Raw genomic sequence first — 24,072 nt, forward strand, 5'->3', positions numbered from 1 at the left:
GACTGTATTTTCCCATGATACAGCCCACAGTCAAAACAGATAAATAACTGTACAGAGGAAATACAGAGGAAATTCATCTTATCCCAATACAATGAGAGAAAACAAAAACACTGCAGCATGTAGACTGCTAAACAAACATTATTCAGATTGACTGTAGACTGTAGATTATAGTCTATAAGAGTATACCCACCTTTAAAGAACTAATATGTAATATATTTACTGTAATAAATCATAATATGACCGTTATATATGAAGGAAACGTGCTGAATTGAAATACTGAGGTTGCATTCGAAATTCCACATTAACATGCTATTTACTGCTAAAGTAATACGTGAGATATTTTAGTATGTCTGAAACCTTAGTATGAAACCAATAGTACTCAAATTGCATACTATTTGTGGTGAAATATTGCAATGCTGGAAACTCATAAATATCCCACAATGCAATGCGGTAGTGATGACAACGTTCATAACGGTTGTTGACATTGATGTTAAAGATTTCAGTTTGCCAGGCATAATATATATATTTTAAATTAATTCAGACTTTGATTCTCACAAACTGTCGTTTGGGTCACATGAGGTTGTCACGAGTTACCATGGTTATACGTCTCCAACCGGCAAGGAGGCTCTCAGGGAGCGACGACGTAAATTACTGCTCAGTGCATCCGAAAAGATACATACTACTGTTTATTCACACAAAAAGTATGTAGAACGATTTCAGACGACGCCTGGCTTCTCCAACAACAACGCTACAGCCAGTATGTTCTCCTTTGAAATGTCCATTCTGGTCCAGAACATCTGTTTTTGTTTTGGCCGGTGTGATCCCGTCCACTGCCCATTTCAACACCCCGTTCTCACATATGAAACAAATTGGCACGCAAACACAGTCTATGCTACCTGGCAGATAGGACACACATTAAAACATCTAAATATCCAAACATATGCCATGGAACATGGTTGCCAATAATGTCAATATACACATTATTTGTAATAAAGGGGTTAAAATATGCAAAAACACTAGTCTGGACCTCCCAGTCCTTGAGTTTATATAATGTATTTTAATCTTGTTCCCTGGATTTGTTGATTGAATACTCTGTAAAATCATACATGGTTGGAATTTGGATTCAGGAAGTTGTGATCCAGCCCTCGTCGTCATGCCCCGGTCCACATTATGGGTCTACCGTCCAGCAGAACAGCTGCTGCTGAGTTCTCTGTGTTTGTGTATTTTTGGTTGCGCGTGTGTTATCAGGAGTGGGGATCTCCATGATCAGGGTCTCTGCTGTAAATCAATGCCATGAATGGTGCACTATCCAAACATGGAGCCTCTCCTAATCTGGGGGCTCTTCCTCGCCTCAGCACAGACCGGTCGACACCAGCTGCAGCCACACTGTGTGCACACTGCTGGGCTACCAGGGCCAATCAAATGCTCTCATCATTGTGCCATACTCAGTCATGCAGTCAAATTAAAGGTGGGGTGTGGCTACTGTAAACCATTATCTCCAACAACCACATACCTCCTATCAGAAGAACCTGCTTATTAAACAGTATAGAAAGTTATATTATAAAAGCGCTATTAAGAATGACAAAAGAGCCTGAAGAGAAGTTCCTGTTTTCAGGAGTCTACCCTGCACTGCACATCCAGCGAAATTACTATGCTGCTATACAGTAGAGGCATATCTGAAGTTATTTTAAAGGCTACGGAACATATATCTGGACAGTAATTCAGAATCATAGTTTTTTACCTTTATTGGATTGCTGAAATTAGAGAAAGAGAGGGATTTAACATGCAATAAAAGTCCCAGGCCACAATCAAACCAGGGATGTTGCGGTTATATTGTAACCACCAGGCCACCAGGACGCCCCAATATCACAGTTATCATATTACATCTTGGTAATTAAAAAGTAATACAAGCTAAAAATGTATCCCAAAATTCTGCAGAAAAAAAGTAAAATACAAGTTTAAAGGGCGAGTCCATCATTTTATCCATTTTTTTGTTGAGGTTTGTTATATCATTCTGTAGCTTCCCAGTGGTGTTCCTTATATGTTCAAATCCAATCATTCACATTGTGGTCAAAGTACGTAATAGTTTTAGCAACAAAATGGTATTTTCACAAGCACTTCTAAAAACGTTTTCCCATGTGTCCTGACGTAGGTTTCTGCATGATGACGCTGCTACATGTACAGCATATATATACAGTACATCCTTATAGTCTGTGTATTACATACAGTAACTTAGATGGCGGTCGGCAATGTACTGCTGTGGATGCCACGTTAGTTCAGATCAGAAAGTCACACATTAACACAAACAAACTAACCGGTTGATGCAGCGGTAGACCAGCAACTCCTTTGTTCCTCAAGGTAAAATGGCTGTTTTTTGCCAATGGAGTCTGGTGGCTTCAAAGAGGGCTTCAGTTCCCCATTGAAATGGCAAGGTAAAGCGGATGAAATATTCTAAATATAGCGTACACTTAAACTGATATTGATTTTTTTAGGTGGCTGAAATACATGATTCTGCTGCACCCATCCACAGCTGTTTTACCTCGCCATCCTACGGTGAACTGAAGCCGTTATATCGCTCTCTTCAAAGCCACCAGACTCCATTGACAAAAACAGTATTTTTACCTCGCAAGACACGGGAGTATACGTACAACCCCACTTCAAAAAATCCAAACTAACCCTTTCAGTTATTTCCAAACTTAGCACAGCTAGTATTGAACTCATAACCTTATTGATTAGCTGACTGTGGTAACCTACGTCACTACTGTTTGCTGAGTTGGCGTTTCCATTTGAAAACCCCGGAAAAGAACGCAGATGGAGTCGACCTTTAAATCTGAAATTAGAAAAAAACGTTTGGAGAAAACATAGGCCTAAGTGTGCTCGTTTTAGCTTAAAGAAAGACATTTCTGGAAATGCATTTATTCGCTTTTCTGCCGAGTGTCATGTCAATACCACTCTCATGTCCGTGTGTTAAATACAGAGCTAGAGCCAGTCCTCGGCCCGAGGACGCTTAACATGTTATTGCAACGTGGAGATCCCTTTCTCATTTCATATCGATCTCAGCTGCAATCTAGTTCTGATGCTTGAATTGTGGCTAAATGTGATCATGTTTATGTCCATGTGCCCCCAGGCGAAACAGGAGAGGCTGACAGAGGACCACGCTGCTGTTAACGACACACTGGAAGTAGCCAGAGGCTCCATCTCTGAAACAGAGAGGACTGTGGCTGAGGTGGATGCTATGGTGCAGGTGAGGCCTACGTGACTGTGACGACCCAGGATTGTCAGGAGGACAATGGTGGTGGTTTCATAAGCAGGGGTCAGGGCTGAGAATGGAGAAATGTCTGGGTCCCTGCTGTCCAACAACGCTCAGGTTTCCTTTATGGCTCACTGAATGAGGGAGTATGGATCATAATCTAATAGACTGTGATATGGGGCTGCAATATCTCAGGGCTTGCATTGAATTTATTCATGAAATGGATTGCTGAGACGAAGCCTGTGTCGTATTCTTAAACTGGCCAATTTGATTTGGAAGCAATTTGTGGATTGCCAGAGATTGAATAAACTGTTTTCTCAAACAGCTCTCCCTTTTAGTCAAGTAGCTCTCTATTGAGTTACTTTGTGAATTACAATCAGCCTGAGGTAACAATGTTAGCTTGTGTGTGCATTTGTGTGTGCTCTTTCATACTTTGGACTTTGAGTAATCGCAAGGTAAAAAATCAATTTCTGAGGATGTAACTAAGAATAGCACATGTACAGACATTATAGGGGATTCTGAGACTGGGACATAAATGCAAAGTAGTGGAATGTCCTTGCAACTAGTAAATGAAATAATGTATATGTGTGTGTGTGTGTGTTTGCATCTGTACAGAACGTGACCCAGTACCACGCAGCGATCGATGGCGCCAGCCAAAAGCTGACGGAGAAGACGGAGCGTCTCTCGCTGGCTGACAGAGATCTGGTGCAGAGGGCCGATGAGCACGCCGACGAGCTGGACAGCCAGGCCAACCAACTGGAGGAGTGAGACAGCCTTCTGAATTAAACTTATTACTTTAGTTACAAAATAATCCGACCCACGAAAAGAGCAAAAGCAATAATGCATTAGTCCATCTCTCAAGACTTCTCTACCCTGTCTGTGGCACTGAAAAAAAAAACAATACCTAGAGCGTCATAGTTTGAAGCGTAGGGCCACTGACCAAGCGTTGGTATTTGATGAGTTGGGAGTGATAATGTGTTGGCTTGAAACTAGGTTGATGAGAGCAGTGGGACCAAACAAACAGTAAAGTTGTGTCCCAAAAACCAAAGCAATGAGCTGAAAGGTGCTAAAATGCTACGTAGAGAGGGATGGGGGAGTTGCATCATATTTCTCTGTGGGTTTGTCACTACGAGCAACCCCTTTCACATTACTCCTAGTCATTTGATCCATTGTTATTAAGTAAAAATATTGATTAGTGCAGCTTTAATTTAATATGAATTCCATGAGCACTGGGACTTTTGATGCTATACAACATAGAAAAGCTCAAATTAGACTGCAACATCTATCATTCTGTCTCCACCAGGGATCTGAAAGAGAGCGACGCCAACGGCTTCGTGCAGAAAGCCATAAGTGCCGCCAACGTCTACAACAACATCGTGAAATACGTCGACGATGCCAATATCACCTCGCTCACCACCCGCAACTTATCCCAAAGAGCTGAAGACGTATGTTATATCACAGAAATACACAGCATGCATCGACTGTAACACCTGTCAACTGTCTGTATAACTTCATTATGTGTTCTGTGTTTTAGGCCATCGCTGGGATCAACATGCAGCTCGGGTACCTGGTGAAGCAGAGCAACAACGTTTTCAAGGAGTCTGTTTCATTGCATTCAGAACAAAATGGTATGGGGCCGTCACAGAATGAGACATCATTGTTAATGTGTCCACTATCCGATGTCCCTTTGACTTTTACCGTGTCTCCCTGTGACAGAGGTAGAAGCTGAGGTGATTGACAAGCTGAAATACATCGAGGAGACCAAAGAGACCATGGAGAAAAACACCAAAAAACTTGCAGAAATAGTGGAGGATATCAGTGGAATTCATACAGGTGAGACAATACTTGGTTGTTTAAAAGTACCAGTCTGACGTTTTGCTGTCAAACCCACAGATGGATGAGAAAATCAAATTTCATATTTGTTTGTTCAGTACAGAGCTAGCCAGAGCTTTCTAGCCATTTCCCTTGTCAACAGGTGTAGTTCCTGTCAAACTTATCTTTTAATATTTTAATTAAAGGGTTGTTTCACCCAAATTACTTAAAAACAAACATGATAGACAGATAGATTTGGTTTCATTTGCTCAGGTTTTAAGATATGCTATGTGCCTGGTTTTGATCATTTAGATGAACTGACCATTTTAAGCATTGGGTTTAAAGCTACAGTAGGTAACTTTAATAAAAAAAATAACTCTTTGTCATATTTGCTCAAACTGTCACTATAACCTGACAGTATTACATGACATACATTCAGTGAAAAAAAAACTGTCAAACTAGGAAGCACTGTTACTGTAATGCCTATTTCTCTCCTCAAATGTTTTCAGAAACATCTTGCAGTGTGCTGTTCAGCTGAAAAATGAAAAAGTTTGGGACCCGGCAGCCATGTTGAAAACAGTCGAGCCAAAGCCAAGCGCCGGCCACCAGCCGGAGCAAACTTTCTCATTTTACAGCTAAACAGTTCAGGACTTCTTGGCTCTGATTCGTTGTTTTTCTTCAGGTGCAAAATACCATAGAGAGGTGAAGTCCCGCCCCTTCCGGGGGATCCCATGGGACCTTATTTCGGAAAGAAATTAGACTTTCTTGAATGGCAAAATGATGTTTTAAATTGACAAACATCATATGTGTGATTCGTTGCGCAATTTTAAACGGGATCCAAAAAATATTTGTCTCTCGCCGTCGACTTCCGTTTATATATTTTTTCCCATGGTGGTCCACCGGAAGGGGAGGGACTTCGCCTCTCTATTAAGAGCGCATATTATCTGTCTCAGGTACAAATGTCCGGTTATAGTGATAGTTTGAGCAAATATGACAGAAAGTTATTTTTTATTAAAATTACCGACTGTAGCTTTAATGAGAGCAGGCCACTTTTCCAACAGGCCCATTTTGGCCATCAACTAAATACTCTGGACTTTGACATTTAGTATCAGAATTTGCTCTTTGTCGCCTTCTGCATCCATTCCAGACAGAACACCACAGCGACTGGAGTTTACCCTGGAGGTGGCGGAGGGGACTCTCAACCGCTCAGCAGAGGTCCTTGAAACCATCACTCCCATCAGCAGCAAGGTGGAGCAGTGGGCCAACAACATGAGGAACGACGAGTACTCTACAGACGCTTATGAACAGGCCGTCCTGTCTGCCGGGGAAGCAGGTATCATAACTGCTGCAATGTTCACGGCATCACGTACATATTCTAAAAGGTCCTCAGTGGGAAATCACCATTTTAAATACCATTTAACAGTAAACTCCAGAACGTATAAACCCTGTTCATATTTCTTGGCTTTGTTCACTTTCGCTAGTTTCTTTGTATATTTCATCCTGTTTAAGTTCTTGTTTTGCTCTCTTTCAATGATAGTGGAGAACCTGAATGTTCTCGTTCCTAAGCTGCTGGACAAGCTGAAGGTGGTCGAGGAGAAGAAGCCCGTCAACAACGTGACCACCAACATCATGAGGATCAGAGAGCTTATAGCCCAAGCCAGGAGTGTGGCCAAGAAAGTTAGTTCATCATTTTGAACATGCTTACAATATGGTTGATTCAGGACTAGGGGGTGTAGTGCTATTTGTTATGTACCGGAGGGCACCAATGAGGCTCATTTTGAAGGTTATGTAACCACTGTTCCTACGGTGGCAACTTTACATACATTAGTCAACTATAACTGACCACAAAAAAAAAAAAGAGACAGACTTTATGAATAGTGTTCTCATGAATCATGTTGAGAATATTACGTTGCAGTCAACTTAATATCTAGCGAAGTATTAGGCGATACCATGGATGTAGTAGGTTGTAATTAGCATGCCATTGGGGAGGATGTCAGGGTGGATCGGAGAAACACAGGACTTTCACTCAGGAGACCGTTGTTCATGTCCCGTGTGAAATCACATGTCAAAGTTGATTTATTTGTTACATACCTTCCGTACTTAAGTAACGGCACTTCTGATGTTATTTTAACCTAAACTGCCATCCTTTACTAAATCTAACTAAGTAGTTTTATTTTGAAAAGACTGGAGTGGAAATTGACACGTGCGTCACGTATAGCTGGACAATCGCAGGAAAAAGCACAAAAAATACTTTGTTTACGTGTCGTGCTGAGCTTCATGAAAAAAAAATGGAAATTTGTGTCTATGTACACGAATCAAATAGATTAAAATTTGTGACTATTTCACAAACTGCCGTGAGACTGTGTCGTCTCACCATGAGCTCTAAGTCATTCTGGTTTGTTTTGTTCCAGGTCCAAGTGTCCATGAAGTTCAACGGCCAGTCCTCGGTGGAGGTTCATCCTCACAGCAACCTGGAAGACCTGAAGACAGTGACATCCATCAGCTTGTTCATCAGAGTGGACCCTGACAAGGATCCCATAGAGGACCGTTTCATCTTATACCTGGGAGACAGAAATGTGAGGAATGCAGGGAAAACTAATTTGGTTGATTTACCATTTTAGGGTAATCGGTTACTGTAAAACGAATGCCTACCAGGAGGAATGCTAAGTTGATACAGATGGGAGCCATTACATCAAGTAAAAGCACATGTGTGGAACAACCATGCATGCACATTTAGCTCACAACTCTAAGAAAAGTGTACGTCCTGGCCGTTCTTCCCCGTTGTATGTGTCGAATAGGTGCTAGTGAGCGAGGAGGTTTTAGGGTGGCCCAGATCTGCTGACAAAACTTGACAAACTTGCACCCAGAGGCCCGGGGCAGAGATGAAAGGCAGGGAGCAGCTTGTAGGACATGAATAGTTTGTTGTGATCGTGGAGGCAGGAATGGCTTTGAAAGCGCACAGTTGCCCTTTCAAAAGGTCTCCAAGAGACGCCTGTGACAATAGTGCATGTGTGTGTATGTGTGTGTGTTAGATCCACAATTTTATACTCCTGTTCAGGAAGTATTTAGTCCAGCTCTCCGATTAAAGGGTCCGGGTGTCAGCTCTGTGTCGGTATTACACAATCAGTAATTTAGCTGAAAACTGTTTAAGCTGTTGGCGAGGAGACACGCCTAGCTTCTAACTGCCTACGTCCGGACGCCTGGCTGAATAACCCTGGAGCTAAGCACTGTTACCGGCCACGCCCATTAACGGCAGCTCTCCTCTATGATCTGAGCACTTGGTACAGTGCTAGGATGAAATTAAGAAACTTGTACAGCAAGTCCAAAGAGTCTGTTTATATTAATTTTTGACTAGAGTAACCTTTAGGAACCAGGTAAGGTGTTAAAGGTCCCATATTGTGCTCATTTTCATGTTCATACTTGTATTTTGTGTTTCTACTAGAACATGTTTACATGCTGTGATGTTAAAAAAAAACTTTATTTTCCTCATACTGTCTGCCTTAATATACCTGTATTCACCCTCTGTCTGAAACGCTCCGTTTTAGTGCATTTCAACGGAATTGCAACGGAATTGCGTTGCTAGGAAACAGCTTGGGTCCATGTTTACTTCCTGTCAGCTGATGTCATTCACATCCACTGCAACAGGAAATAAACTGGGACACATTTAGAATGTTTATGTTTAAAACCGTGTAATGGTCTAAATATTGTACATTTGTGACATCACAAATGGACAGAAATCCTAACGGCTTGTTTCCAGCGCACAATTTCTGAATACGGGCTGTGTGTATTTCTCCGTATATTGAGCATTTTGATAGTTTAACAGTATTTATAAAGCACTTAAACCTGCTTTATAATATAAAAGACATGAAAATCTCACTTTTTACAATATGGGACCTTTAAGCACACTATACACTAAAGACCACAATTAAGAAGTGACACAAAGCCAATGTCCACAATTTTATCTGCTTAAATTCAGATAATGAATTTATTGTATAATTAGGCAGGGCAAGGCATACAGCTCAGATGTAATTCAAACATGATTAATTATAATGAATTGGATATACTTGGTTATCGATTAAGAATATAATTTTTGTAAGATTTTAGAAACCTGATTCAGTCCTTTTTGTTGGGGAAGAGAGAGGGAAATTGTTGCATGGACGTTGCAATCCTTCCTTAACTGCCAAACTGAGCAATCCGTAAGAAACTTGTGATCTCTATCCAAAATCCACAAAAAAGTCCTTTAATGATCCTCAGTCCATAATGACAGCGCAAGCAAAAGAACTTTGAATCCAAATTGTAATGTGCATATATATCCCAGTTATTACAGTTACATAATCACTCATACATAATGCAACATTATCTCTTTTTGTTATATTTATTGTGGTTACATACTAGGTGTGCGTGTATTTGTTATCACCGATCCAAGTAGGAAATCCCCCAAGAGTCCCCGTTATTCACTTGCGTAGGGTCCGTGCAGTCGAAGGGTCTCAACCTTACTTGACATGTGCCTTCAAAGTTGGAGTTCATTTACATAAATACCGTTACCCCCCCCCTCCGCACACCAGGGCACAGAAACAGTGCAGCTAGCCAACGTGAGGCCTCTCTGTTCTCTTTACTTCACCATGGTGATTTCACCGCCACTGTAATCTATGCAGCGGTGTTTGTCTTCGGCTTTTCAGTGTTGAATAATAGCCTCAGCGTGAGCACTGTCTCGAATGAAGGATGTTTGTGTTTTTCAAGCCACTATATATTTCAAGGTTAAATAACATGACGTATTATCATTTCCCTGTTGGAAACTTCTGACAAAAACAAGTGGCGTGATGGGAAAATGAACAGGGAATGAACTCACCATGAGGGTTTGTTTTTTTTCTGTTGTTTTTGTTCACAGGGTAGGAAAGACTACATGGGACTGGCCATCAAGAATGACAACCTGGTGTACGTTTACAACCTCGGGGGTGAAGACGTTGAGATCCCGTTGGGTTCAAAGCCTGTCAGCCAATGGCCCGCGGTCTTCAACTACATCAAAGTAGAGAGGTAATGAACTTTAGATGTAATCTGTGCGCTTTATACAAGAATCACAAGTAACATACAAGTGATTGGTAACACTTTGTAATCACCATCACTTATAAATGGTAAATTGATAGTTAATTATACTCAGTTGATAGTTATTATACCCCCATGACAACGTAGTCGGGGATATATAGCGCTCCGCGTGTCCGTCCTTTCGTCCTCGTTTCAGAGCAGAACTCAGAAACTATTTAACTTAGGAACTTCAAATTTGGTATGATGGTAGACAGTGTGGTTTAGTTGTGCCTTTTGGGGGTTAGAAGTCCAGGGTGCCCAAAATTATTGATAATAACAAGCTAGATTGTGCTCAATAGACTAATGTCATTAGTTCCAAAAAGGGCAAAACCTTTGGCCTTACTTTAGTAGGGGTCAAGCAGTGAGCGCGGAGGTGGGGGGTGAGGGGGTTGTATGTGACTTTTGCCTTGTTTTACTATTAACAATGTCATGATAACTAATAATGTGTAATAATTATTAGTAATGCTATAATTTGTATTTTTGTGTAATATGAAATAACTAGTTTATAAATTCGATATTGTGTCATAGCTGATAAGAGACGGTAACAATTACATTCTGATTACATTAGTAAAGTATTTCTTATCAGTTTATTGTTGCACACATTATAAAATTTGATAAACTATATTAAGTATTTGTTAATGATTACCAAATGATTTGTAAACCTTTGAGACATTTTTTTGTAAAACATCTATAAACATTACACAGATAGATGGACCAGAAACCAATTATTAAACATTGACAATATATTAACTCCCTATCTAAATCATGTTTATAGATGCTTTACATTTATTAACCATTTTACAAGATATTATAATCATGCGTTGCAACTTTATAATAACATCCAAATAATGTTTATCTATGTAATGTAATATCTATCTATGTAATGTTTATAGATGGTTTACGAAGAATTTATTTAAGGTTTCCAAATAATATCTTAATCATTAACAAATACTTATATACATAGTCTACAAACTGTTAGAATGTGTGCAACAATAAACTGTTAAAATAACATAATTTATAGCATTACTAATAACTAGTAAACATTACTGATTATCATTTTGTTGTTTGTTAAAAGTAAAATAACTATTAATAATCTGTTTACCAAGTGATTTAAAAGAACTTGTCACATGAACAAATGTTCTTGAACAATTATGATTTGAATGAATTTGGAATGTCAATATGTTCAATCAACTAAATGAAAGATATAAAATAAAACTTGAAGGGTATCCTGTGGAGTGTGAGACTGATTACTCATGCTCCTTTGTGCTCTCTGCTTGCAGGCTGGGCAGACATGGGAAAGTCTTCCTGACCATCCCCAGCCAGAGCTCCACAGACGAGCAGAAGTTCATCCAGAAAGGCGAAGCTCCAGGCACTGACTCGCTGTTTGACATCGACCCCAAGGATATAGTGTTCTTTGTTGGTGGCGTCCCACCAGATGTCAGGGTAATGCCTTTTTTTAATTTATTTTTTTAGGTTTTTATATCATTCTGTAGCTTCCCAGTGGTGTTCCTTATGTATTCAAATCCGAACATTCAAATTTTGTTCAAAATAGGCATGTTTTAGTGTCAAAATGCTATTTTCCCACGTGACCTGAAGTAGGTTTCTGCATGATGACGCTGCTACAGTATACGTCCTTATAGTCGGGGTGCTCCCAGTTAAGAGAAACAGACAGGAGTACCGGCAGGAAGCTGAGCTAATGTACTGCTGTGGACGCCACGTTAGTTCAGATCCGAAAGTCACACAATAACACAAACTAACTAACCGATCGGTGCAGCGGTAGACCAGCAACTCCCGTGTTCAGCGAGTTAAAATTACTGTTTTTGAGAATGGAGTCTGGTGGCTTTGAAGACAACGATATAACGGCTTCAGTTCCCCGTCGCAAAGGTCTGTCTGACGGCGAGATAAAGCAGTGAAAATATTGTAAATATAGCGTATTCTTAAAGTGATACTGATATAGATTTTTTTTGGTGGCTAAAATATGTTGGGTTTTTTTATGCACAGCTAACGTTGACTCAGCTAGTGCTAGCATTCACATTATTCATAACCTTATTGATTAGCGTACTGTGGTAACCTACGTCACTGCTTTTTGCAACAGCTGAGTGGGCGTTTCCGTTTGAAAAAACACGGAACAGAACTCAGATTGACCTGCCCTTTAATACAAATAAATCCTTTTTTAATCCTCTGGTTTTTCCTAAATGATGACATGTGGGGGTTTTTTGTTTGTTTGTTTGTTTGTTTGTTTGTTTGTTTTTAATTAACCAGCTTCCACCTCCGCTGAGTCTTGCTCCTTTTGTCGGCTGCATCGAGTTGGGTTCGCTGAACAACGACGTCATCAGTCTATACAATTTCAAAGAGACTCACAAAATGGATGACGCCACATCAACACCGTGCTCCAGGTACAGTACACCCCCCCTCATCCCAACCAGCCACTCACTGTGCATTGTGTATATATATATATATATATATATATATATATATATATATATATATACTGTATATACAGAAGCTTTTAAAGCTTCTTGATTTTTCTTGATAGTTGATACTGTACTTTAGAGGTACAAATAGGAGTTGCCCATTTTTTTCCATTTGATTATCCAGCCTTCTCATTTGATACTTTTTCTTGTGTTGAAGTATAAGGGATGTACTGTACCTGAACGAGATGTTGAAACATTCTGCATTTTGAATTCATCGCATAAATTGCTTAAGAAATGTATAACATAAGATTTCTCCTTCTGCTCTCAGGTACAAGTTGGCATTTTCCCAGAGTCGTATTGCCAGCTACCTGTTTGATGGAACGGGCTACGCGCTCATCAATAATATTGAGAGGAGGGGCAAATTTAATGTTGTCACAAGATTTGATATTTCAGTGCGAACTGTTGACAACAACGGTGTCCTTTTCCTCATGGTCAATGGGGTAAGTCTAAATACTCTTTAAATCTTTAACCTCACACAAAAATACTTTTTTCTTTTCTTTTTGTAACTTAATTTTTCTTTTGTTTTCATCAACAACAGTAGACTACAATATATACATTTTCATGCAATTACTTTATTTTCCTTTTTCAGCTGTATAGGGTATAGGATTTGTACTAGGGCTGTCAAAGTCAACACCACTAATTTCTTTAAGGCAATAACACAACCGGCGTTTTTTTAGGTTGTAGCGGGCTCAGTTTTAAAGTGAGAGTGAAGATATGGGTATCATATGAAACTAGAAAACCAAAAGTTGTCGGGAAGGAGGTTAAATAACGCTCCAATCTTACGCTAAATTTTGGCGAAGAAAAACTGTCATGGCCATTTCCAAAGGGGTCCCTTGACCCACGAGTCTCCCCTTTACAGACATGCCCACTTTATGATAATCACGTGCAGTTTGGGGCAAGTCATAGTCAAGTCAGCACACTGACACACTGACAGCTGTTGTTGCCTGTTGGGCTGCAGTTTGCCATGTTATGATTTGAGCATATTTTTTATGCTAAATGCAGTACCTGTGAGGGTTTCTGGACAATATCTGTCATTGTTTTTATGTAGGTAATTGTCTTCCAGTAATACATATATACATACATTTGCATAAACCAGCATATTTGCCCACTCCCATGTTGATAGGAGTGTTAAATACTTGACAAATCTCCCTTTAAGGTACATTTTGAACAGATAAAAAATGTGTGATTGATCCAATTAAATTAATTAATTTAATATTTTAATCGATTGACAGCCCTGATAAAAATAATAATAGTAATTGTCCACGTCAAGGTATGGTATGTGATGTGTGTACAGAGAGAATATAAAAGAGTTGACAGGAGGGCTTTGCACTACTGGGTAATAAACGTCCTAAAGAGTTTTTCACACTGAAAAATAATCAAAAGTCTAAAATTATTTTTTACCATATCCAGATAAACTCACCATCTGGTAAATATATCAGTGTCAGTGTGACCCCTTATTTGACCCCAGGCCTGAGAGGCTGGGTATCAGTGGAACATTTCCACATATACTGTACATTAAATATACAGTACATCTCATCATGTGATATCACATTTTCTTCTTTCTAGACTAAATTAATAGAGCGTAGAAGCATACTGAGTTGTCATTGTTCAATGTATAGCTGAAATGTCATAGGCAAATCCTAATGCATTTTAACTTCCTTCTTTTCAGGCTAATTTCTTCCTTTTAGAGATAAAGAATGGCTTCCTGCGGCTAATGTACGACTTTGGCTTCAGCAAAGGGCCACAACTTATGGAGGATAACTTACCAAAGCTGCAAATAAATGATGCACGATATCATGAGGTAGATTTTTCATTCAGCTGGGTGTAGACAATTTCAACTTGTGAATGAGTTGTGTGTTGCTGTAACTGTCGTGTTGGGCCGTTTTGCACAGGTGACAGTGATCTACCATCAGTCAAAGAAGGTTATCCTCCTGGTGGACAAGAGCCATGTTAAATCTATGGAGAATCCGAAAACCACACTGCCTTTCTCAGATATCTACATAGGTGGGGCTCCCTCCAGCATTCTCCAATCCATGTGAGTAAAATATACTTGCTACCAAACATATTACAACACAGCAGTGGTCTGTTTTCCAGGAACTGCATTGACAGTAGGCTATGTTTCTCACTTAAACACTCAAAGATGAACTGCGTCACCCTTTGGAAGCCCCAAAGTGACAGCTTAGAGCAACGTATTTCATTTTAGAAAGGACTTCTCTGGATGAGACACTCGCTCACTGCCGTTGAAGCTGCTGAAACAAGCTGTAGGCTGTTGGCATGAACTTATAAAATTGCTATAGCGAATGTGTTAGCAAACAGTTGTCATTTATCAAGCAGACATAGAGCAACATTAGCATTCATGTCTCAGGCAAGCGGCAGCCTCCGGGTCTGAGAAATGAAGCCAACACAGAAGTGCCAAAAAACTGCAGTTCCTCAAATGGCCACTTGAGGCTGGCTCCAAAAGTGAGTCAATCCCCATAGACCCCCATGATAGAATGCCCAACTTTACAGCAGAAATAAACATGTTTACAGCCTGGTACATGCTATAACTAATTTCCTTGTTCATGACAAATGAACAACAAATGAAGGACAACTTGCCGAGTACCTATCGATGTAGTTGGATCGTAGGAATATAAATCGATACATCGATGTAGTAGATGAATCATTACACCCCTATTAAATATGTTTAACCACTTTGCAATTTGGCAGCATAAGAAAGATGTCTTTTATATACAGTAGATACCTTGTCTTATATAGATACCTTGTGTCTAGTGCAGCTCAGAATTTCACGATAAGATGGTGACAGTATGTGTATCACCACAGGCCTGAGCTGGCTGCTGTCGTAGGCCTGAAAGGCTGCGTGAAAGGTTTCCAGTTCCAGAAAAAGGACTTCAATCTGCTGGAGGAGCCTGGCACCATCGGCATCAGCAGCGGCTGCCCTGAGGAATCCTTTGTAAGTGCTCCCTGTATATTTCCCTCTCTAGAACCAATGCCAAATATGGATGAAGAGTGTCTCACAGTCAGACAGATATATTCCCATTGGGGGATTCGTGAACCGTAAGCTGAGCGGAGAGTGAAAGGTAATAGGTGATAAAAGTGAGATGTGTTTTTATTTACAGATGTCCCGTAAAGCTTATTTCACTGGAGAGAGCTACCTGGGATCCACAGCGAAGATTTCACCCTTCGACAACTTTGAGGGAGGACTCAACTTTAGAACGCTGCAGCCCGGCGGACTCCTGTTCTATCTGAGTGACGAGGTATACACTAAGCTCTTTACTAATACACATGGAAAAAAGTCACATTTTAGAAAGTTATATGATGCAAAATGAAAAATGGTTGTTTGGGAAAAGGAGTTTTTAAGTGCAGTTTCAAGTATCATTAATCAAAAATGTACCTTGTTTTTGTAATCAGGTGTAATTGTTCTGCTATGTAACATCTATGACCTTATTTTCTCCCACTTCAGTCTGATGAGTTCAGCATCTCTGTGGAGAACGGAGCCGTGGTGCTGAACTGCAGAGGCACGCGAGTTAAATCACACAAGAAACAATACAATGACGGAAGGACACACTTCTTAGTGGCCTCGATAAACAGTCAGAAGTAAGTGTTCAGCTTCGCAGCTGCGGCGTCCTGCCAACAGCTGTCTTTAGTGCATGACTGTGTTGGGTTTTGAGTTTAGCCATCTCTGCATCCTGTTTCCTCTCAACCGAATGACGTTAGACTTAAATTTAGACACACGGAGAGAACAAAACTCCTCTTAGAAGGAGCAGTTCTACCATCTGCATCATTTAAGTTGCAGGATTATTTGATTGTTTAACCCATATGAGTCTCCTGAAGAATTTGATTTGATTGTAGAAAGTTTCAGTTTGGTCTATTGGCATGTAATAAAAATGCAGACTATGTGTTGCTTTCAGCTCCTTCATTCTCACTGCCCCAGAGTAGGATTGGCTTAAGAGACGTGGTGTGTCTTTTTTTTTTATCTACTTCTAGGAGGCGCCAAAGTCACACATTTTAAAATTCCACACACAGGTTGCTTTAAGATCAGGCATTTTAATTTTAATGAGTCTGGAAGCCGACAGCAGAGCCTAACTTTACTTTGAATGTTATTAAAAAGAGAAATGCTCTCCCCCCTTATTCTGAAATGGTCCTAAATCGATACTAGAGTACGTCCTTGTATTATGAATGAAGCGGCACAGTTGAAGCGGCGCTGTGTGTGTGTTTGACCAATCAGTGACAGTAATCCCTGCAAACTCCATCCTGAAAGTTACGGTACTTTCAGAAAGTACTACCTCCCGACCAGGGCCTTTTTTGGGGGGGTAAAAAGGCCCCGTAAAATGTCCCCAGAACTTAATTTAGACCCTGGTCCCTGCGATGGAAATGTAATGAGTTCCTCAAAAGTTTCTTAGTTCCAGGGGAAGGTTTCTGCGGTGGAAACGGGGCTAAAGAAAGTGTCATTTAATGAGTGACTGGTTGAACTGTTCACCCTAGGTACTCACTGTTGGTGGACGACAAAGACAAGCAGGAGAAGAAACGTCCAGCATCTGCCACAAGGTCCTCATCAGATTCTGCTGTGAAGACCTTCTACTACGGAGGGTCTCCGAGCAGCAGCTTCAAGAACTTCACAGGCTGCATCAGCTACGCCTACATCAACAGGTAAAACACCACTGAACAGTCACTACAGCCTAGAGGAAGAGGGGATGCTATTTATCCTACAGGTTATACTAGTCCAAATGGTCCCCGTCATATCTCTGCAGACTGCAACACTTCTGGAGAGTGTGTTGAGAGCGTCTCAGCAGCATGTTTAGCATTCTTGCACTCCCTCACTGTCACTCCTTCTACCTGTATTCCTGTAGACAGGACCGGGACATCGAGCCCGAGGACTTCCAGCGATACACAGAGAAGGTCCAGACGTCCCTGCAGGACTGTCCAGTCCAGCGCCCCCCTGCTGCTCTGCTGTCAAGGCACCGAGAACACACTTCTAGAGCCAAACAGAACCAATCACAGAAGGTAAAACGAATAGAGTGCTGGAACACATCTACTGTATCTCTTTTTCATTTGGTTGCAATGATCTGCGTCATCCTAACATTCAATAAACGCTGTAATAAATCCTGCAGGGTAGCAGGGAGAAGCCCAGCCTCCCTTTGGGCCTGATGGAAGTGAGGAATGATGACCAGGAGCCATCAGAGCCCAACATCGAGCCCTGCTACCTCTCCTCGAGTCCCAGAGCAACCCGCCAAGCCTTCCACTACGGCGGCATCGCCAACAGCAGGCAGCACTACACAGACCTGCCAGACTCCCTCTCTGAGAGGTATGTCCAACCAAGGCTGTAGTCGAAACCTCATCCTATACTAGCACGACGTACTGATTCGTCCAAAATGTAGCACCTATTATGCAGTATGCAAACAAAAGTATCAAAGTTGTTGATAATACTGCAGTAGTGTTATAAGTTTGCTTTTTTGTCCAGTGCTTTAAAGCTGCAGCAGGCAGTATATTTTTGGCATCATTGGGCAAAATTTCCATAATAACCTTTCAGCAAATTGTAATTCAAGTATTCTGAGAGAAAACTAGACTTCTGCACCTCCTCATGGCTCTGTTTACAGACTTTAAAAAATCTAGCCCGTGACAGAAGACTTTGGCCAATCACAGGTCATTTCAGAAAGAGAGTGTTCCTATTGGCTGTGCTCCGGCTGGTGGGCGGTGATTGGTATTTCCTCAACAGATCTCAACATGGCTGCCGGTCATTTTACAGCTAAACAGTACACTACAAGATGATTCTGAAAACATTAGAGGAGAGAAATAGGTGTTACAGTAACAGAATATTGATTCATATTTGATCAGCGCTGCCTAGTTTGACCGTTTGATCGGAGTTTGCGAGTGATTGACAGCTGCTCAGAGACGGCGGGCTCCAGATCAGCTCTGACTGGTTGTTTTCCTCCGGTCTGTGAAATCTTGCAGATGCCATTAGAAGCACTGGACGACACAGAGACACATGATTTTTTTTTCAGATTTCAGATTTATAAAAATAACTTTTTTTAATCATATTTGCTCCAATTCTACCTACTGCAGCTTTAAGAGCTATTTTAAAGGCTAAAGCCTGGCCTAGCATACTGCAAAATAAATCACTTTAACTGTTTAATACTACATACTACTGAGGAACGCAGTAGGTACTGCATACTACATACTGCGTTCCTCAGTAGTATGTAGTAGACGGTTTCAAACACAGCCCAAGAACTCTTTACAAGCAACCTCAAGGTCAAGTGCATTCATGTGCTCACTCTGCACTCCTTCAAGGGTTTCTTCTTTGTGTCTTCTGCACGCATGACTTAATGCACCTTCCACCTCCCAGGTCCCACTTCTCCCTGTCCCTGAAGACCCACTCATCCTTCGGCCTCATCTTTTATGTATCTGATGTCCAAGAGGACAACTTCATGGCTCTCTTCCTGGCCCACGGGAAGCTCGTATACACGTTCAACGTGGCAGACCAAAGGGTCAAAATCAAGAGCGAGGAGAAATACAACGACGGCGCATGGCACAATGTAAGCTCAGGAACTTATTCCACCTGTCAATACTGTACAGTACGTATGCATGGGTGGATGCATGTTTAGTTATGTGTCAACAGTTTCTACAGTGACGATCTCCTCTCTTCTCCCGCTGCAGGTTGTTTTTATCCGTGATGGCAGTATGGGCCGGTTAATAATTGATGGGCTCACGGTGCTGGAAGACAGAGCTCCGGGAAGCAACGTCTCCTGGCATGTCAGCAGTCCGCTCTATGTCGGAGGAGTTCCTCCAGAGAGAGCCCAGAAGAATATTCAGGTATGTGGAAGAGATTTAACAATAAAAACATACGCAACATGGGTCATTTGAAACACGTGAATATTCCATCAAGGTCTGTAGTGCTGAATAAAAATAGTAACAAATCTCTGTAGTTCATGAGCCTTTGGTGTATTCCAGTATGGTCATACTAGCAGACATCCTGCTCTGCTCAGCTGAGTTCCCACAGACGGCAGGAAACCACCATTGTGACCTTCTCCCACTTTAGAACTCAACAGGAGGGCATCCTCATTTTTTAAAGGAGCAATATGTAGCACTGACAGCAAGCGTTTAAAATGGGTAACAGTCATCTAAATTCAAAACATCCTCTGGTGCGACTGATTCCAGTTAGCTCACGTTTTCGCAATTTGCGAAAACCTTGTTATTGTATACCCTTGTAATTTTTAACAATAGCCCCATAATGTTGATGTAACCTTCTGATATGCGTCTCCATGTGTGTCCCTTTAGAGAAACTCTGCATACAGCTTTACCGGCTGTTTGAAGAACCTCCAGCTCGATGGGCAGTGGCTGTCCTCCGTGGCAGAGACTTATGGGGTCACTCCATGCTTTGAGGGACTCTCTGAGGCGGGAACATACTTCTCAGAGGACGGAGGATATGTCGTGCTGGGTACATTTACACTACTAGTTTTTGGAATGGAAAACAAGATTCTACATTTTGTATGAATGCACAGTGATGATTTTGTGCACTCCTTTTTCCCAAATGTAACACCAGTTACAGTACATTAGGCAGGAGCTACAACTGTTTGCAGACTGAACATCTGTTATATTACATGGCTCATTAGATTTAGAGGAGATTAACTCACTAGCCCCTCTGGTCTTCCACCATCCCGTGTGCATGGAGAGAGTTTGGTTGGGTGGAGGGAACGTGATACCCTCGGTGCAACTGGGGTGAAATTGTGTCTCTGCTGAGAGGGGGGAGAGTAGAGGATGGGGGGGTGAAGGTGGAGGCCCCGAGGAACTTGGAGCTGCAGCTGTTGAACGAGTGGAGTAATTTCACACGTGCACGCACCACAGAGAAAACATGGCTGATTAATGTGGCGAAAAGGTGAGGCCCAGAGTGGATACAGTACAGAACTCCCTTCATCTGCTCTCTCTGCTTCTCTCCCTTAGATGAAACATTTGACCTGGGGCTGAGGTTTGAGCTGGTGATGGAGGTGCGCCCCCGTGTGGCGTCTGGAGTACTACTGCATGTGCGCTCAGCAGAGGGCTATTTCACCATGTACACTCATCAAGGGGCGGTAAGTCTTTGGCTCAGTTATCCAGAAAACTAAACACATTTTTATTCTGTTCAAAAGTACGGATACAGTGTTGGTGTGTGTTTCCAGGTGGTGGTTCTGGTGAACGATGGGGCTCATGAGTTCTTCACAAAGGTGTCACCCAGACAGGGTCTGTGTGCCGGCAACTGGCACAGAATCACTGGTGAGAAGTCACATGAAAATATTAAATTCAGTGTGGTTGTGTTCACACTGTCGTTAAAACAGATCTAAGATAAATATACGGATTTGGCGTTCTATGGAGGACAGAACCTGCCAAAGTAAAAAAACAAATGAATAAATGAGTCGATAAATAAATAAATGTCATTAAATGCAGCAAAAGTAATATTAAAAATAAATGTAGCCATTAATTAATTGATTAAATGTGACATAAATTGATATTTCTGTTGTAATTAGCTTCTTTATTTATTTATCGACTCATTTATTCCCTTATTTATTTACTATTCTGTTTAATTTTCCCTTTTAATAATTTATGTATTTATTTTTACAAATTTTTAAATGTATTTATTTATTTTTGCATTTATTCTTTATTTATTTCATATTCATTTTTAAATGTGTATTTATTTATGTATTTATGCATTTATTTATTTATTTATGCACAATTTTCCCTTTGCATTTCCACCCCTTATGTAGTAAATAGCAGTGGTGGACTAGGAACATTTACTTAAATGCTGTCGTTAAGTACAGATTTGAGGTACTTGTACTTATTTTAGATACTTAATTGTCATTAATTTACTTCATTGAAATTATTCAAATTAAGTTTTTTTCAAACAAAACATACAGTAGGATCAATTTAGAAAATATGATGTCTTGTTCCAGATTAAACTACTTAACATTATATTATATATTATATACAATATACTGTTGGGTATAAATTGGATACTATGGTATACATATTAAAATAAGCTTCACCTCCACCAGCTACAATATGTAAGTGGTACTCCAGCGACTTTTGAACTTCTACTGAAGTCAGCGTTTAAATACAAAACTTTTACTTGTAACGGAGTATTTTTACAGTGTGGTATCGCTACTTTCCTTAAGTAAAGTATCTGAACACTTTTTCCACCACTGGGGTAAAGAGATAGCAATAATAAAGACCCACATGAGTAAGACACCGTGCTTTGGTTTCATTCTTTACAGCTTGATTATTGATTCTGTAGAGTGTTTTGGCTAAACCGATGCATTCTATCCTGCTTGGTCTTAGTGATCCGTGACGCCAATGTGGTCCAGCTAGATGTGGACTCTGAGGTCAACCATGTGGTGGGACCTCTGAACCCCAGCTCCACAGACATCAAGAAGCCAGTGTTCATTGGTGGAGCTCCAGGTGAACACCTTTCTGATTGTCTCCCGTTATCCTATACTAACATGACACCCTTCTAATGCACTCTTCCACCTCTCAGATCTTTTCCTCCCAGAGGGCATCGCCACCAGGAAGGCCTACGTGGGCTGCATGAGGAACCTGACCATCAACAACAGCCGAGTGAGCTTCAGCAAAGCTGTTCTGGTCAGCGGAGCGGTCAGCGTTGGAACCTGTCCAGCAGCGTAACACTTCTGTCCACGCCATCACTATCCCCAATACAGCACTGACCAAACACATTAAAAACATCTCTTTCTCTCCAACATAACCATTAAGAGAAGTGTTCTCACCATTCTTTTCACTCTGTCAGATGTTTGTCCTTGTTTCTTTCTTTTACTGTAATTTGTCATTTCTTTTATTATTGTTTTACATGAAAATGTCTCAATATACGACCAAATCGCCCAGATTTAAAAAATAACTAGAAAAGAAACCCATGATTTATAGGAGAAAGATTTCAGGTTCAGTCTATCCATGATTTAGACTTTTTACAGTGCATTATATGAACGACACATTTGATGTTAAAACCCTCTGAGACCCACAATAGACCTGTTTTAGTCTTTTTTAAGGGGGGTACAGGGGGTGTTTAGTGGGAGACAGCAGGTCAACAGTAGATGTCACATAGAAGTGGGAAAGCTTGGAACCTGAAGATTAATTTGAGATGCAGCTCAGCACTGTGTGTCAAGTTGTTCTAGTCATAAATCATAAATAAAAAATAATTAATTAAATTAAATTGTGAAAGTGTATGAGGTCTCATATGTTTTTGCAACAATTTCTGGCTTGCCACTCGAGAATTGTTAAAAATGATCAATAATGCCTCCACAATACCACATTAAAACACCAAGACCTTGAGGAACACCATAGAAAAAGCAATGCTGTGATTTGGTTACAAAAACTTTTGACATTTGGAGATGCAGAAATATTTAATTATTCAAATTTTTAGAATAGGCGAAAATAACACATTTATACTGAATTCAAAAACGGCATGATTTTTGCCCCAAACTGCATGTGATTATTATAAAGTGGGCATGTCTGTAAAGGGGAGACTCGTGGGTACCCATAGAATCCATTTTCATTCACATATCTGGAGGTCAGAGGTCAAGGGACCCCTTTGAAAATGGCCATGCCAGTTTTTCCTGAACCTGTTACAGCCTCTAAGTCGGGTCTCAGAGGGTTAATGCACGTCATGTTCCACCATCCACTTTATAATCACAATGGCACATTTTTTTTGTACAAGCTCATGTTCAAAACTTTTCCTTTTGTACTGTTTTATTTGTGATGAATAAAACACATTTTACACCCATGTAAGCCTTAATCTTGTTAATCTTCAGGTTATAAACTAATATATCAATTTTATCTGTGAATTGTGCTGACAAAGAAAGTTATCAGAGGTTTTATTGTTGAATTGGAATGTTTGTTTGATTTTTGTTGCATCACTGACACCTAAATAGAGCTGCTAGACTAGCCATCAACAATCATAGAGCGCTATATTAACAGGATGGACTCACCAACTTACAACACAGTACTTGGAAATGACTTATTCTAGTGATTCATTTCATTCCTGTTGTAAAATCTATCCGTATTCTGTTATTTGTTCTGTATTTTTAACTGTTTGTTGTTATTATAGACTGCCACTTGAAATCCGAATGGAAACACTGCCCTCTGCTGCGTATTAAGTGGATTTCAACAACCAAATAGTAGCCAGAGGATGAGGAAAAACAACTTGGAGAAGCTGTGAAACGTGGAATATTATAGTTTTTCAGTCTTATACAAAGCATCTCTTCAGTCAACATGAGTGCAATGACTAGTAGGCCTACACCATATTCATTCATTTGTTGTTTGTCGTGTCATTGTTGCCTAAGTAACAATCATAATACAGTCAAAGATATAGTAGTGTTTCTTTTCATAATATACATTTGACTGATTCTACAAATATAACATTTTCTGTATTAAACTAATAAACAATTTCATATTTATTTGGAGAATAACCCGGAAATTGCT

At 40.5% G+C, this 24,072-nt stretch overlaps 1 protein-coding gene across 1 annotated transcript in view; it reads left to right on the forward strand.

Moving 5' to 3' along the window:
* The window catches only part of lama4 (laminin, alpha 4), a 40,736-nt gene extending 18,399 nt beyond the window's left edge, over window positions 1-22,337 (forward strand). The window contains exons 14-40 of the mRNA XM_037750776.1: window positions 3,128-3,244; window positions 3,866-4,014; window positions 4,554-4,695; window positions 4,785-4,878; window positions 4,967-5,083; window positions 6,210-6,395; window positions 6,600-6,739; window positions 7,474-7,638; window positions 9,951-10,096; window positions 11,425-11,587; window positions 12,407-12,540; window positions 12,887-13,058; window positions 14,288-14,419; window positions 14,511-14,653; window positions 15,439-15,568; window positions 15,735-15,872; window positions 16,079-16,212; window positions 17,101-17,265; window positions 17,466-17,619; window positions 17,727-17,920; window positions 18,959-19,148; window positions 19,270-19,425; window positions 19,891-20,050; window positions 20,554-20,681; window positions 20,769-20,862; window positions 21,922-22,041; window positions 22,118-22,337. Of these exons, the coding sequence (XP_037606704.1) occupies window positions 3,128-3,244; window positions 3,866-4,014; window positions 4,554-4,695; window positions 4,785-4,878; window positions 4,967-5,083; window positions 6,210-6,395; window positions 6,600-6,739; window positions 7,474-7,638; window positions 9,951-10,096; window positions 11,425-11,587; window positions 12,407-12,540; window positions 12,887-13,058; window positions 14,288-14,419; window positions 14,511-14,653; window positions 15,439-15,568; window positions 15,735-15,872; window positions 16,079-16,212; window positions 17,101-17,265; window positions 17,466-17,619; window positions 17,727-17,920; window positions 18,959-19,148; window positions 19,270-19,425; window positions 19,891-20,050; window positions 20,554-20,681; window positions 20,769-20,862; window positions 21,922-22,041; window positions 22,118-22,263 (3,909 nt within the window). The 3' untranslated portion in view covers window positions 22,264-22,337. The remainder of the gene's footprint in view (window positions 1-3,127; window positions 3,245-3,865; window positions 4,015-4,553; window positions 4,696-4,784; window positions 4,879-4,966; window positions 5,084-6,209; window positions 6,396-6,599; window positions 6,740-7,473; window positions 7,639-9,950; window positions 10,097-11,424; window positions 11,588-12,406; window positions 12,541-12,886; window positions 13,059-14,287; window positions 14,420-14,510; window positions 14,654-15,438; window positions 15,569-15,734; window positions 15,873-16,078; window positions 16,213-17,100; window positions 17,266-17,465; window positions 17,620-17,726; window positions 17,921-18,958; window positions 19,149-19,269; window positions 19,426-19,890; window positions 20,051-20,553; window positions 20,682-20,768; window positions 20,863-21,921; window positions 22,042-22,117) is intronic.
* Window positions 22,338-24,072: the final 1,735 nt, after the last annotated feature.

The sequence above is a fragment of the Sebastes umbrosus genome, chromosome 18, assembly GCF_015220745.1.
Source record: "Sebastes umbrosus isolate fSebUmb1 chromosome 18, fSebUmb1.pri, whole genome shotgun sequence".
Lineage (NCBI taxonomy): Eukaryota > Metazoa > Chordata > Actinopteri > Perciformes > Sebastidae > Sebastes > Sebastes umbrosus.